We start from the raw sequence: 16683 nt of genomic DNA, 5'->3' as shown, positions 1-16683 counted from the left end.
AATCCAGATGAGACGCCACAGCGGAGGGAAAGCCGGTCAAGTTATGAAAGGTCCGAATTATTAAAACTGATGCGAAGCCGTCTGTTTGCCGATAGTTTAAATAGTGATACATTATGTATTACCGGTAATTGAATACTAATCATAATGTAAGGTAGCAGTTATCTATTAAAAAGATAAATGAGATGTTAACTTTTATCTAAAATCCCAAGCTGATGGTAAAACAATCTACGCGATGAGTCGGCACATCCCACTCGACTAGTGACATAGACGACAACAATGGACTGTTTTATAACTTAGATAGACAGAGTCAATATCTAGAACGTTGTTAATATGTTTGCCGATGTTTTGACGCTCGTCCCGACATCTTCCCGAGCAAAACATTCGACGTTCTAAACATTTTTAAAACAATCGGATAATGGTATTAAATTTTCGCTATATATGCGTTAATATACATGCATGTATGAAATTTTAGGGGAGGGGGAGACGATGATTTCTCATTATAAAATAGTATAACATCTATTGATAGCCAAAATGGTCTATACAAATATGTTAAAAAATAACTGATACGCCCTGTTGGGCTTTCAATAGCCTGACGAGGAAATGTTTGGTAAATCCGTTTGACTGGCGGAAGTAACAACAACGACTCTTATCTATAGAGATCAGCCTGATGTTATTCATCCATTTAAAATGTACATGAGCATACACAATCATTCAATAAAGTCCACGGGATGCCTATTCATCATTTTTGATTCAACAATATATCAATTATCATGTAAAGGCATGTAAAGTAATTTTTACATAATAACATTGAGACGTTCATGTTTTACACATAATATATCGTCAAGTAAATGAGAAGTCGGCCTCATCATCATAATTAGGTGAACTGTCTGGCTTTAAAGGGACCTTTTCACGTTTTGGCAAATTGACAAAATTAAACAAGAGATGTGTTTGTCAGAAACACAATGCCCCCTATTACGCCGCTTTGAAGCCATAAATTTGGCATTTGACCTTGAAGGATGACCTTGACCTTTCACCACTCAAAACGTGCATCTCCATGAGATACACATGCATGCCAAATATCTAGTTGCTATCTTCAATATTAAAAAAATTATGACCAAACTTTAACGAAGGTTAAAGTTTTAGGAAAGAAAAATAGTTTAAACGTATTTATTGCATCAAATATGCATGGGATTGGATTACAAGTTTTTGCAACATTATCTGGATCCTCTCCCAGATAATTATATAACATAATTTACTATGAAAAAAAAGAGTGAAAGAAAAATACAATGATATTTGACATTTGACCTTGAAGGATGACCTTGACCTTGACTTTTCACCACTCAAAACGTGCATCTCCATGAGATACACATGCATGCCAAATATCTAGTTGCTATCTTCAATATTAAAAAAGTTATGACCAAACTTTAACGAAGGTTAAAGTTTAAGGAAAGAAAAATACAATGATATTTGACATTTGACCTTGAAGGATGACCTTGACCTTGACTTTTCACCACTCAAAATGTGCAGCTCCGTGAGATACACATGCATGCCAAATATGAAGTTGCTATCTTCAATAATGCAAAAGTTATCAAACTTTAACCAAGATTTAAGTTTTGGGACATACACATACAGTGACTGACTGACACAATGACAGACAGACAGCACATTTTTGTTGTAGTTATGATATTTGTGAGGAGAAAATAATAATGAACATTCATGCTATAAAATATCCATGATATGCATCTTTTTACCATTTAAAAACCTGAAAATTATTAAGTGTTTGAAACGCGAAACGATTGAATAATTTGGAGAGTTCTGTTGTTGTCGTTATATTTTGTGACACTATGAGAATTGCTTATATAAAGTATACAATACAGCACTCAATGTATGAGCACATATGGCCATGTAGTCTAAGCGTTAGACTTACTGGAGGAGTCAGTGGTTCGAGCCCAGTTGAGGGTTACTCTTTTCTTTCTTTAATCTTGTTCTTGGTATTTTTTACTGCAGCTTTTTAGATCCTATGCTTATATTTATCAATTTAAAGCATTTTAATGACAAACTTCAATACATGCCAAAATCTGTTAAAAGGTCCCTTTAAAGGAACAAACTGTAAACTGACTATAAATACTGTAAATGCAATCAAAATAATATCAATTTTACAAAGATGAAGTGTCATATTGAAATATAAAAATCTTATGTTTTAACCAAATATACAGTTAACTGTCTATATTTTGTTCGTTTTTAAAGTAAGTAACTTTAAATTACAATTTTAGAGTTCATTAAAATAGCTTCTGAGACCAAAACAAGAACATAAAATTAACATACAACAACAACATAAAACAATCACATACAAATTAATATTCTATACGAAAATTTGCAAAATAAAAAATAAATGATATTAATAGATTATGAACAGTTCCAAAAGAGAAAATAAATCAAGTGAAGGTCGCAAGTAGAAACACATTACAATTACAGAACTTATAAAACAAGACTATTGCCGAGCAATATATGTCCCCTACCTGCTCCAACATTGTCAGAAATTCCACTATTGTCACAATTTTTGTTGTTGTTGTTGTTGCCATACCAACCAGAATTTTTGACCTAGGAACAAAATGAAATGACGTGCATAATGTCCATATTGCCATCTATCCATGTTTCAAGTTTCACGAAAAAATATGAAGAACTTTTAAAGTTATCGCAGGATCCAGAAAACCACTATTTTCAGCAGCTATTTCTAGTCTATTTGTTGCCATAGCAACCATAATTCTTGACGTAGGAACAAAATGAAATGACGTGCATAATGTCCATATTGCCATCTATCCATATTTCAAGTTTAATGAAAAAATATGAAGAACTTTTAAAGTTATCGCAGGATCCAGAAAAGTGTGACGGACAGACAGACAGACAGACAGACAGACAGACAGACAGACAGACAGACAGACAGACAGACAGACAGACAGACTGACTGACTGACTGACTGACTGACTGACTGACTGACTGACTGACTGACTGACTGACTGACTGACTGACTGACAGAGCGCAAACCATTAGTCCCCTCCGGTGAAACCGGTATCGGACAAAAAAATGATATAAATACTAGTACAAACTTCAAATGAACTGAGAGACATATACAATATATTTTTCAGATTCAATATATATTAACAATTATTAAAAAATATGTTTTTACAATTCAATACATAATAACAAAATTATTATTACATATACCAGTTTATAATATATTTAGCACACTCACATTTAATTATTTTAGTATTTTTTTTACACCATCCACACTTATATCTGAATCAATATAACATTATAATAAACAGGGACCTATACAAACTTGTTTGTATAGGTCCCTGTCATTAAAACATGTTGCAAAACAAAACAAAAAACATAAATATTTAATGCCCAAAATGACTATACTTAAGTATAAACACATCAAAATAACATGTACCTTGATTCAATAAACCCTGTCTAAAATTGGAAAAAAAATAACAATGATACAGTATAGAAGAAAAATACTATATTCAGTGAAATGATATCACTTCAAATATCTATTCTGAAAATGTATGAAACAAAGACTTTATTTAATCTATTTTTATCGTTATTTGGGGGCTTTGTATGTCCACCTATGTACAGAGATCAAATCAAAAAGCCAAGGTTAGCTATGTAAACAATGACTTGTGCAAACAATCATTTGACAAACAAGCTGTAGAATGCTTAAGAAATAATAACTACCATATAAGAATACATGTATCAAACGAAATGCTGACCAGTATATCAAAAAAATTGTCAGAAGAATAAAAACATGTCCTTTAAGTAATTTATTTTGCTTTAATAATCAATTCAATTTGTCTCAGTGTATTATATCAATTATCATACAACAAGAATTAAACATACATTAATATCACATACATTAATATCATGTAATCTTTTTAAATCAACATTTCCAAAAGTATTTCAACAATGTGCAGAATTATTTCTTTTCAATTTGTTCGTTATTTATTTAATTAAAATATCAGCATACAAGGAATATTAATTTCTTTTGAACTTTTTATTTTTCCCAGTTTAAATGTTTTGTGCGCTTTTTCCCCCAATTCAAAAGCCACTGGCTGTTAAAAAACCCTGAATATTCCAAACAAGACATCACTTCAATATACATACTTTGATGTCCTGCTCAAGTAATGTTCAACAATGTTCTGTTCTAGATTCTTTCGAGTTACTAGTATCTTAAAAAAAACAACGTTTTGTAGCATTCAAAGATCTAAAATATAGTTTCTTCTTTCTTCTGTAGTTGTACCAAATCAATGAGATGCTCTGCTGGAATTTTGGTCTATCATGTCAATGTCTGGCTGCCACAAGGAAGTGATGCATTCTAGGCCTGCTCCGACAGGCTTTGTTCAAACCGCTTTAAAAAAACATGACATAATGTGGCTTTGTTCTCCTATGTTCTGCATTATTGGTCATCTTAAATGTGCTGTGTTCTAGTTGAAACCTACACAATTCTGATTTTGTTGCTTACATGCTTTGCAATGTTCTAGTTTTGACTTACAATATTCTTCTTAATGTACCTCACAAAACTCGTGTGTTCCAGTTTTTTGTTCTCATCCATTTGACATAAAGATTTCCTGACACCTAGTTCTGTTTCTAGCTGCTTTCAAGAACCTGCTTTGTTCTAGGTATGTTCTGTTTTAGTTACCTAAAAGCATAAGCTGTGTTCTATTTAAACTATAGTCAAATTGCAAAGAACCTGTTGTAATCTTATTTCAGTTTCATCACAAGTACTTTCAGCAATATTTTTTTTCAAAACTTTCAATCGAACCAAAAACAATGTACATCATATTCAGTATTAATTTACTAAATATTTTGTGTGTGCAAATTTACTCATTATTATATCTCAAAAATGGTGATGCAAAGTCCTGAGTTATTTCGATTAAATTTTTCAAAATTTCAATAAAACAATAAAAACCATTTACCAACTTCAAGGTAAATTTCCTTGTTATCATATATCTGAATTGCCTTCAAGAATCAGTCTTGTCCTGAGTTTCAGTTCTGCGGCCAGTTCCGCAGCCACCTCGTCCTCAACCCTCGCCATTTCATCCTTCATCTTCTGCAGTCTGTTGTGGAGATCTTTCATTGTCTGGTCCTTTCTCTGCTCCAACGCCTCATGCTTCATCGAGTGCAGCTCGTTGATAAACGCGGTTGACAACGTGTAGAAGTTCACCATGAACATCTCGTTTGTCTGCTGAAACAGCGCTGTTTTCTTCCAGTTCCTCGACGACCTCTTTGCGCACGACGCGTTCATCCGAACCAGAGCTGATTCAAGACACAGTTCTTTTTTCTCCTTCTCCTCAGAAGTTGCATCAGATTCTTTCTTCGTTTCTCTTTCAGTGTTCTCTAGCTCAGCCTCAGTATGGCTGAATTTGTATGAAAATTTCTCTTGAAGGACTGCGCAGAATTTCTCCTTAAATGCCCGGTCATTTCCCCAGTCATCATTAGTTTCATCTTCTTTTGCCTTCGCCTCATCAACTGGAATAGCTGTTGCCCCATACCCGTTTTGTTTTTCCCCAATAACCTCAACCAAATCGGTTCCACCTGAACCTTGTATTGAAACCTGAGAAACCTTGGCTTCACTTTGGTTCCCACTTTCATTTTTCTTTGCCTCTTCTTTAGCCAGCTGCTTGTAGATGGCTCTTTTATCCTTCTTCCTAGCCTTCTTATTCCTTACAACATTGCCCGCCTCTTTCTGCTTTATCTTTTTCAGTTTCCGCATTTGGTTTACCTTTTCCGCCATATCTTCCTCATGCTGCTGGACGATCCTTTCTTCAAGTCGGGCCATGAGATTCGACGGGAGTCGGTACTTGTTGATAAGCTCTGTTATCAAAGTCAGTACAATGTTTCCGAGGGTTTCCGAGTGTTCCCGCGTGGTCTCGATGATTGCCCGTGTGTCACTGTCATCTTCGATGCCTGATGGGAAGCATCTGACTCTCCTGCGACCACTTTCTGTAACCACAGACACAACATGAAGATACACATGTGTACATGTTTGCAGTTGAAATTCTTTCACTGCCATTCAAAACTCTTATAACCGACTATAAGGATGAACAACAAAACAGTTTTAAAAACATAATTCAAGATTATATCAGATCTGCAATTTTAACAAAATTGTTAAACAATATAATTTTTTTTGAAAAGTAGACATAAGACTGATCATATCCTATGGTAACAAGAAACCGTCGGAGACGGGTGATGCTCCCCAAAGTGTTTTTTTGTCACAATATTGCACTATATATTAAGATAAAAGTAAATGTCTTGAGGGGCATAACTTTGGACAAAATAATACGATGGATGGTTTAAAAACTTAACATAAAAATGTCAAAGGGCCATTACTTTCTAAATAAATCATCTAACCAGAACCCACTCATAACATGCGCATCTCCTCAAGGTAGTTAAGCTTCCCATAAAGCTTCATTGAAGTCCAGTCAGTAGTTGGGGAGAAATAGCCCAGACAAGAATTGCACTATATGTACAGTTTATAAAAAATTTCAAAGGGCCATAACTCGGTGAAAAATCATCAGAACATAACCGGCTGATAATATGCACATCTCCTGTTGGTAGTAAAGCTTCCCATAAAGTTTCATTGAATTCCCGTGATAAGTTGCTGAGAAATAGCTCGGACAAGAATTGCACTATATGTACAATGGACAATTTCAAAGGGCCATAACTCTGTGAAAAATCATCCGACCAGAACCCGCTGATAATATGCACATCTCCTGTTGGTAGTTAAACTTCCCATAAAGTTTCATTGAATTCCGGTCATTAGTTGCTGAGAAATAGCCCAGACAAAAATTGTGCACGGACGGAAGGACGGGCGGACAGACGAAGCGGCGACTATATGCCCCCCCCCCCCCCCCAATTTTTTTTGGGAGGGGAGCATAAAAATATCAAAACTTACACTACTTATTCTTATTGAACAAAATAATATTTATCAGACTTTGGATAAATATTGCACACACAAAATTCATTGTGCATGACTTTTAAACATGTGTCATGCTATAGGAATACCGGGCTCAATGCATGTGCATAAAGTGTCGTCCCAAATGAGCTTCTGACTCTGCCAAGGCTAAAAGGAGACGCGACTCTTTGCCCAACTGGATTTTCGCTAAGAAGAGACTTCCTTTCAACGAAACAATGCTATAAAAGCTGAAAGTGTCATTCCTTATAAGCCTGTGACGACTGCTTTAAGCCACTCTGGCACAGCACTTTATGCACATGCATTTAACCCCGTTTTCCCAAAGTAAGGCTCAAATCTAGCAATTTCGCCCCTTTTAACACCAAGCAACTTACTTCTAAGTGCTCGACTCGCAGCGCCATCCTCCTCAGCGATCTGCAGTGCGCTGTGGCTGCTCTCCAAGAGCGCCTTGTGGATCCTGATCAGTTTGTTGGTGGCGCGCATCGCCTCGATCTCTACGCCCTCCCGCCCCATTTGCACCATCATCTGGTCATCCAGGCTGGGCAATCCCACCTGGTGACGGGAACTTTCACAGTGATGTGTGCAAATATGTGATGATTGTGTCGACCAGTGATGAATGGACAGATGGAAGTCAAAGTGTGAGATGTGATGAATGGAACACACAATATGGGTGATGATATATGGAACATAAGTTGTTAGAAAAATGTTATGTATCAGACATGCAACCTGTAAATTATGCCATTCACTGAACACACTATGACCGTAATCAATGTTTGAGACTCTTGGTTATCAATATAACAAGCTATGCAATATTTGGGAGACATACTGGTTAACTATGGAACTGGCGATGTAATATTTGGGACACATACCAGTTATAGAAGGAACAAGCAATGCAATGTTTGGGACACATACCGGTTATATATGGAACAAGCAATGCAATGTTTGGGACACATACCAGGTACCTCTGGAACAAGCAATGCAATGTTTGGGACACATACCAGTTATCTCTGGAACAAGCAATGCAATATTTGGGAGACAACAGTTATCTATGGAACAAGCAAAGCATTGTTTGGGACACATACAGGTTATATATCGAACAAGCAATGCATTGTTTGGGACAGTACCAGTAATTTAAGGACAAGCAATTCAATGTTTGGAACGAATTATACCTTTATCTAAGGAACAAGCAATGCAATGTTTGGGCCACATACCGGTTAGCTATTGAACAAGCAATGCATTGTTTTGGACATATACTGGTTATCTAAGGAACAAGCAATGCAATGTTTGGGACACTTACCAGTTATCCGTTGAACAAGCAATGCAATGAGACACATACTGATTATCTAAGGAACAAGCAATGTAATGTTTCTGACACATACCGGTTATCTATGGAACAAGCAATGCATTGTTTTGGACAAATACCGGTTATCTATGGAACAAGAAATGCAATATTTGGGATACATACTGGTTATCAATGGAACATACAATGCATTGTTCAGGACACATATTGTTTATCTATTAAACAAGCCATGCAATTTTTGGAACACATACCAGTTATCTATTGAACAAGCAATGCAATTTTAGGGACACAAACTGGTTATCTATTGAACAAGCAGTGCAATGTTTGGGACACATACTGGTTTTTCTATTGAACAAGCAATTCAATGTTTGGGACACATACCAGTTATCTATTGAGCAAGCAATGCAATGTTTTGGACATATACCGCTTATCTATTGCACAAGCAATGCAATATTTTCGACACATACTGGTTATCTATTGAACAGGAAATGAATTGTGTGGGACAAAATAATACTGGTTATCTTTTTCATAAGCAATGCAATGTTTTGGACATATACCGGTTATCTATTGAACAAGCAAGGCAATGTTTGGGACACATACTGGTTATCTATGGAACAGGCAATGCAATATTTTGGAAACATACAGGATATCTATGGAACAAGCAAGGCTATGTTTGGGACATGTACATGTTATTTATGGCACAATAATTATTTTTTTGACACACACCGTTTATCTATGGAACAAGCTATGCAATATTTTGGACACATACCAGTTATCTATGGAACAAGCAATGCAATGTTTGGGACACATACCGGTTATCTATGGAACAAGCTATGCAATGTTTGGGACACATACTGGTATTCTATGCAACAAGCAATGCCATGTTTGGGACACATACCGGTTATCTATGAAACAAGCAATGCAATGTTTGGGACACATACTGGTATTCTATGCAACAGGCAATGCAATGTTTGGGACACATACCGGTTATCTATGAAACAAGCAATGCAATGTTTGGGACACATACCGGTTATCTATGGAACAAGCAATGCAATGCTTGGGACACTTACTGGTTATCTATGGAACAAGCAATGCAATGTTTGGGACACATACCGGTTATCTATGGAACAAGCAATGCAATGCTTGGGACACATACCGGTTATCTATGGAACAAGCAATGCAATGTTTGGGACGCATACTGGCTATCTGGAACAAGCAATGCAATGCTTGGGACACATACCGGTTATCTATGGAACAAGCAATGCAATGTTTGGGACACATACTGGTATTTTATGCAACAAGCAATGCAACAATCAGGACTCATAACAGTTATCTATGTAACAAGCAATGCTTTGTTTGGGACACATTCCGGTTATATATGGAACAAGCAATCCAATGTTTGGGACACAAACCAGTTATCTATGGAAAAAGCAATGCAATGTTTGGGACACATACCGGTTATCTATGGAACAGGCAATGCATTGTTTGGGACACATACCGGTTATCTATGGAACAAGCAATGCAATGTTTGGGACACATATTGGTTATTTATTGAAAAAGAAATGCATTGTTTGGGACACATACCGGTTATCTATGGAATAATAATTGCAATGTTTGGGACACAAACCCCATATCATAATTGTTTGAACTCTTACAGTAGTGTTTGGGATAGATACAGCCAATCTATGGATTGGAACATGCAAGGTATGGAAATTAAACTTGCAGTCTATTGATTATGCAATGCAGTTTTACATAATGGTTAAATTGCACAACATGCAACATGAAGAACACTGAAGTGTAAATATTTTGGGCAGATATTATTTTGCATGCACAAGGGATGACTGAAATACTAATTGTAGATGAGGCAATTTACAAAACAGTAGAATGCTTACAATACAAGAAATAAATGGTATATTTGATAAAAGTTGTGAAATTATTTAGAAATATTCAAATTCATAAATGCCCATTATTACATTAATGAAAGTCACATTTCAATGAGAGAATCTTCATTTTGTTAAACACTGAAAAAAAAAATGTTTACAATACTGAGGGAACAGTTAAGATATTGTGTATTTGACATTACAAAAATGCTGAAACATTATATAAGACTAAACATTTTCTGCCATGCATCATAAGGCCCTGAAAACCTTGTCACAATGTGGCCAATTAACCCCAAAGTCTATCCAGTAATTTATTATTTGCTGCAACTTGAATGATAAAAAAACACACTTTCTCGCAAGTCCTGTACAGGTAAATTATTATACCGGCTTGCTTGAAGAGTTTCAATTTCATGAAGGGGTCTTCCTCTTTTGTAATAAATAATTATTTAAGGCCTTCCAGGTCAAACTGTTAATTTGAAGGACAACAACTTTTATCAAACTCAGAGCTGTAATTATTCACAGTGTGATCAGGCTTTTAGTTGCCCAATAATTTAACCCTTTCAGTGCGGGAACCGAATTTTAAAGGCCTTTGCAAACAGTTTGGATCCAGATGAGACGCCACAGAACGTGGCGTCTCATCAGGATCCAAACTGTTTGCTATTCTGATAGTATTCTTTGAAAAAAAAAACACAAAGAAAATGCTAATTTTAGAAATTCAGCAGACGACAAATTTCCCAGCATGCAAAGGGTTAAAATATTTTTTGATTTCCCACTCTGGGAAAACTGGTTTTATTGCATGTGCATACGTGTTGTCCCAGATTAGCCAGTGCTCTTATTACTAAAAACTGTCTGATCAGGCACAACACTTTCTGCTAAAAATGCATTCTCCAGAAGAAGAGACTTCCTTCAAATGAATAGTACAATAAAAGTGTTGTCCTAGCATAGCCTAAGCAGACAGCACAGACTAATCTGGGACGACACTTTATGCAAATGTATTAAGCCCGTTTTTCCAGATACAAATCATATTAACACTTGCTAGATCAACCTGCTTATTTCCAAAACCATAACTTTTCTGGTACTCAAATTTCTCACAGAGTGACATGGTCATAAGATACACAATTCATATTTTATTTATCTTTTTTTCACAAATGCTCAAACTTCCCTCACCTCTCTGATAACATCGTACATGCACTGCGCGACCTCATTGATGGTCTGCGTGTACTCCTGAAGGGCCTGTACCAGGTGCCTGTACTCGTCATCCTGCGAGTTGGGGTCCAGAATGTTCACCTGAACCATCTCCTGCTCTTGTACGACCTTCACATAAATAAAAGGGTAGTTGTTTTGGAACGTTGCGTTTTACAGAGGTGACAGTTTTCTTTTAATATAGGCCAATGGAAAACCTTCAGATAAATACAAGGGTAGTTGTTTTTGGAGTTGTTTTATGTTATGGGTGGGGGTGGGGGCTCATTTTTAGGAATATTATCGCCTAAAATGTGTGGTTGGCCATGTGATTTTATGCGAAAACTGATATGTTTCCTGTACACAAATTCTTCAACTTTCAGATAAATACAACAGCAGTTGAATTTTGGAGTGGGGTTTTAAGTAAGGGTTGTTGCTTTTTTTTTGGGGGGGGGGGGGGGGGGGGAGAGGGTCATTATGAAGACAACAAATGGATGATCCAGGGGTTTAAACCACACAAGCACAACATGTCAAGTTAATTACTCAATGCAGGTGTTCTAACTGGAATTTTTTAAACTGCTTTTAGTTTCTTAAAACTAAAATGAAACCTAAAACTTCCAAAAAATAAAGAAAGGTTAAAATCTGCCCTTGTGATATTTGAACAAATCATTTATTAAGTATTAAGCAGTGTATCAGTCAGAAAATGTTTTATTTATGTTTGGCATAATATTTTGAGTGTTTCACTGGAATAATACATGTATGGATCCTCTTTCAAAATCTTTTTGTAAGGCTTATTTGATAAGTTTTTGATCCAGTTTCACGGGACTAACACCAGTTCTTGGTGTCTTTGAGAGGTCTGAAGAACACTCCCACAGTGGGATCAAACCCAGGACCTGCCGGTCTCTAGGCAGCAGGTTTTTTTCCCACTTTTTGGGAAGATAGCCCATGGCTTTGGAATTGGGAATTTTATCGGCATTTTCATGAAATTGGGAAAATAAATTCATTAGCCTTTTTTTCCACACAAAAAGTCCACTGATTAGGGAAACAATAAATTTGACATAACTCTTTATAATTATTCAAATTAAAAGAACAAAATCATATAATACTTTGTTAGATGTAATTGAATTAAAATTGAGATAAAATATGCATTAGACACTTCTTTCTATAAAAAAAAAAAAAAAAAAAAAAAAAAATGGGGGGGGGGGGAATTGGGAATTTTTTGTTTGCCACATTTTGGGAAAAAAGTATACTTTTTGGGATTGGGAACATAGCCGAAATTCGGCTATAAAATCGGGCCAAAAAAAACCCTGGGCAGACACCATATCCACTTCGCCATGGTGACCTTTCACAATCTACAAAACACATACTGTTTGTTAGGATTTTTTGGAATATTGATGATATTTCAGTCACATGATATGATCTCATTCATGTCCTATGGTTCATAAACTTCAACTCATGAATCCTTTCTTGGACATGACATCCCATTTCAAACATTGGTAGCCTTTCCATAAAACACAGACTAATGAAAACCAACACCGATTAACACAGTACACCGAGTATTTATTTGGATTAATAAAGTCAGTTTGCTAAGTAAAAGACAACTTGCTAAGTAAAAGACAACGGCGAGTAAACTTCATAAATGGAACATTGCCAGTAGGGTGTCTCAAGAAAAGAGGTGTGAAATTTCAATCTCTCACAAACACAAATTTGTCATCAGACAAGTAAATTTTGCCTGTCAAGTTGTCTTCATTATAATGTATCCAAAGAAATATAAAAAATCTAGAGGTGACATAAGAAACACATGATTTTATGTAATGCCTGTTCTGACTATCATGTGCAGACATGTAAGCACATGTTCATTTAGTCATTGTTGCATGTGTGCACTTACACATGAACACATGTAACTATCATGTCACATTGTCAGCATGTGCAACCATAACTTTGCAGGTGCTACAATCACGCTTACCATTTTGACTTTCAAGTGCTGTCAGGTTTTTTTTTTTTGCTTCTTATTTTACAGCCTATGCCTTTCCGATCAGGAAAAAAAGCGCGATAAGACCATGAAATTGGGAAAAAATAAAAATGTATATGATTATAAATAACATTATACCAATTGTTTGTAAGTGCATGTGTGACTGCTTTCTAACATTTATATTAAAAAGTGCTAGGGAATTACATCTGTACATTAATATAATCAACTCAATCAACCAATTACTAAGTTTATTGGAAAATTTTGGAATATTTTGGGGGGAAATTTTGCTAAGGTTTTTGCGGAAAATGTAACTGCTTACCACTAGGAAACAGACTTTTTTACTTTTTGCAGATGGGAAACAGCATGTAAGAAGCTGTAATTTTGGGCAAAAAAATCACTGTGCGTGTTTACCAACAGAAAATGCATGACTGTGTAACCAGCTAGAAAAATAGATGCAAAATATTCGTGCTAATACATTATGTGTACACCCAAATATTTGTACTGGCAAAAAAAACATGTGCATGTCTCACTGCATGTGCAATTACTTACTTTATTTTCATCTGGTACAACCTTTGTCAAATGAAAAGCCAAATCGTCAGACGTGTTTCAAATCATATTCCTTAGGTAAATATTTTGCTCCTAATGTACGTAAGGTTCATTCAATGTTATTGATTCAACCACCCCATTTGTAGAGAGCTTTCAAAAATAATTTAACAAAACTTGAGTTTGTAATTAAATCTATATTCAGACAATCTATCAAACAACATTTAGGTGTGTTTTTTTCAAAATACTATGGACTTTAGATTATTACTAATTAATTTTGTTTAGATTTGATCAAAATAGATGCCTGTTGGTTAAGAAAGTTATGCAAAGTTGGAAAATCAAATGTATTAATTAAATATGTTTAACTTTACTGTTTGTAATGATTTGTTAATTGTATTTTTATAGTGTGTTTAACATTCAAATAATTAAATTCAGTTAAATATTAAAGAGGATTATAGTGTATGTTAAATAAAGTTATTATTCTGCATTTTGTTTGTAAAATATCCTCAATCTGCAAACCAGTTAGCATTATTATTACAAAACAATTAAAAATTCCAGAGGTGTTGAAACATTGACATTAATTCAATGCTAACCAGAAGGTGAAATTGAAGATCTTTATGTTTTGTTACAATTGTTGAATAGCCTCCAGGCATGCTATAAATCTAATCAGCATGTTATAAACCAATAAAACAATGTCTCTGCATTAACGACAGTCTGTTTCTAGGTTGTTTCAGGAAGTACTGGTAATAGTGCTATGAATAAATGCAGTTGCCTTAAATTAGACAATTTGGCAATGCTATAATTACAAAAGCATTATTATTTGTTTTGTTTTTAATCGATGTCAGTCAGTTCTTTTTAAAATAATATTTTACCAAAATCATAAATGGGCAAAAATAATGAAGGCTTCTCTCTTAAATAAACAACTTTTTTTAAGGCTGCCTAATTCATTATATATTTCATTACTCACTTTTGCCACACGCATGAACTTCATGTCAATAAATTTTCTGCAATTAAACGCATAGAACACAGATAATGCTGGCATGTACAAGGTCAAATCATCCTAATACAAAGCATGGAAAGAGTGGGCACATTGATTGCTAAACAAAAACTTTGTATCACATAGAACATCTTTACTTTGGTGTAACGTTATTTACGGTTAAAAAGTGCACAATTGTAAAACATGGAATCACTTTGATATTGATTGAAATGTGCTCTAAAACAAAAGAAAGCGTTAGCCATATATGCACTCTGACTGGCCTTTATGTAGGTAAGTTTTGCCAGTGACCTGGTCTTACTGTATAAAACTCTATACATGGGCAGCGTTTTTTTCTAATGCTCATGACCCTAGGAAAATATATTTATGAAAAAGTTACAATCGCAACAATTTGTCCAAATTTGACCTTTGATCTCAAAGTGTGACCTTGATCTAAGCAGGAAAACAGTTGTTTATGGATTGTGGAGTTGATGATGGTGGTTATTTGTGGTAGGTTATTCTAAAACTGCACAATAAATGACAAAGTTTTAGTCCGACAACCTTGGGAATGTTGTTTTAAGGCCAAAGTTATATGTTTACCTTTAAATTTGACCTTGAACTGTGAGGTAGATTAAATTTGACCTTGAACTGTGAGGTAGAAAAACAGATGGTACATGCGTGAACAACATTATCTTGAACTCTTCTAATTGCGGATATTGTGGTTAGTTATTTTTCTTGCATTATGAATGACACAGCTTCAGTTTAGACAACCTGTTCAATGACTAAATTTGACAAATGGCCTCTAAAAATGACCTTGACTTTGAAGTATGGGGATGGGTGTTACATGCAACATCAGACTTGAGTTCAGCTATGACATAAAGCCATAACGGAAAATTGGCTAACTGAATGTCAGTGTCGATAATACCTGAAAGGGGAGTTAGACAGTATATATAGATATATAGTAATCATTGGTAAACAAAGTGTAATCAACAGCCTAAGAGTCTCAAAGAAGTTGCATTTATTAGGATAGCTGGGGTAACTTGTAATCAGGGCTCTGACTTCACTTTAGGGCCTGAACTCTCACACACAGAAACGTGTACATCATTTCATGTGTTAATCTTTTAACTTGAAGATGCTTTAACTACATACAGACTTTATTACCAACAGGAGTTTCTAAAGCTCTTTCACAAATTCACAGTGGATCCTTTTAGTGCTTTGATTTATCGAAAATTTATTTTTAGACATCCGTCATTGTTAATAAACAACTGTATGTTTACTTTATTTTTTACGTATAACAGTTTTAATACAGCGATATAATGTTAATTACCTTCAGAAATCGATCTTTTACTGTGTCTATAACCCATTTTCGAGGCTCCTGGTTTGTTTTAACCAAATCATTAAAGTTTGCGTCAGGCGTTCCACTTTTTTCGCACACGACCTCGGTACCCGGATGTAGACGGGACATGCAGCACGTGTATCCCACTTTCTCAGAATCCGTGTTTCGTTCCGTGTCATTTTTGGTCACGGTTTTGGAGACAGTCGCTCCATTCATAACTATTTTGTCGTCGTCGAACGAACTGAACGTCGCCATTTTGTTGTAAGGGAAGACAACTCGATCTCATGATAGATCGTTACCATAGAATTAAGATTGTTTATCCTCCCAATAACAGTGTGAGTTGTTCATATCGGGGCTGAGCAGAAATAGAATCTATATTAAATAATTGTAAAATCATTTAATTGGCAATGCCATAATTTACAATAAAGTCTATTGAAAACAACAACACAATTGAAGAAAAAAACTTTTTTAGCATTTGGGGTAGTGATGGTGACTAACAGTGGTCTATGATAAATGGTCTCATTTAT

The 16683-nt window shown here is 35.3% G+C and overlaps 1 protein-coding gene across 3 annotated transcripts; it reads right to left on the bottom strand.

Moving 5' to 3' along the window:
* Window positions 1–646: 646 nt before the first annotated feature.
* On the bottom strand, window positions 647–16477 carry LOC127848732 (uncharacterized). Of its 3 annotated transcripts, none has more exons than XR_008034665.1 (5): window positions 16148–16476; window positions 11321–11467; window positions 7348–7525; window positions 3455–6003; window positions 647–2601 (listed from the first exon to the last, which is right to left on the bottom strand). XR_008034665.1 is itself a non-coding variant. In XM_052381340.1 (5 exons), the coding sequence occupies exons 1-4, from the start codon at window positions 16409–16411 to the stop codon at window positions 5003–5005; spliced, it is 1590 nt and encodes a 529-aa protein (XP_052237300.1). In that variant the 5' UTR covers window positions 16412–16477; the 3' UTR covers window positions 647–3474; window positions 4977–5002. The 3 variants fall into 3 exon arrangements, 2 of the variants coding, with proteins under 2 accessions (XP_052237300.1, XP_052237299.1); XM_052381340.1 differs by having other exon boundaries at window positions 647–3474; window positions 4977–6003; window positions 16148–16477; XM_052381339.1 differs by having other exon boundaries at window positions 647–6003.
* Between the last annotated feature and the right edge of the window lie 206 nt (window positions 16478–16683).

This window comes from Dreissena polymorpha, chromosome 10 (assembly GCF_020536995.1).
Source record: "Dreissena polymorpha isolate Duluth1 chromosome 10, UMN_Dpol_1.0, whole genome shotgun sequence".
Lineage (NCBI taxonomy): Eukaryota > Metazoa > Mollusca > Bivalvia > Myida > Dreissenidae > Dreissena > Dreissena polymorpha.
Note: the sequence above shows the minus strand (reverse complement) of the source record. Positions and strands in the feature narration are given on the sequence as shown.

Excerpts from the sequence above, each read along its gene's own strand:
- LOC127848732 (XM_052381340.1), bottom strand. The coding sequence starts at position 16,411 with ATGGCGACGTTCAGTTCGTTCGACGACGACAAAATAGTTATGAATGGA. Across the intron at positions 7,526-11,320 it reads TGTACGATGTTATCAGAGAG|GTGGGATTGCCCAGCCTGGA; the intron begins GTGAGGGAAGTT and ends TCCCGTCACCAG. Across the intron at positions 6,004-7,347 it reads TGCGAGTCGAGCACTTAGAA|AAAGTGGTCGCAGGAGAGTC; the intron begins GTAAGTTGCTTG and ends CTGTGGTTACAG.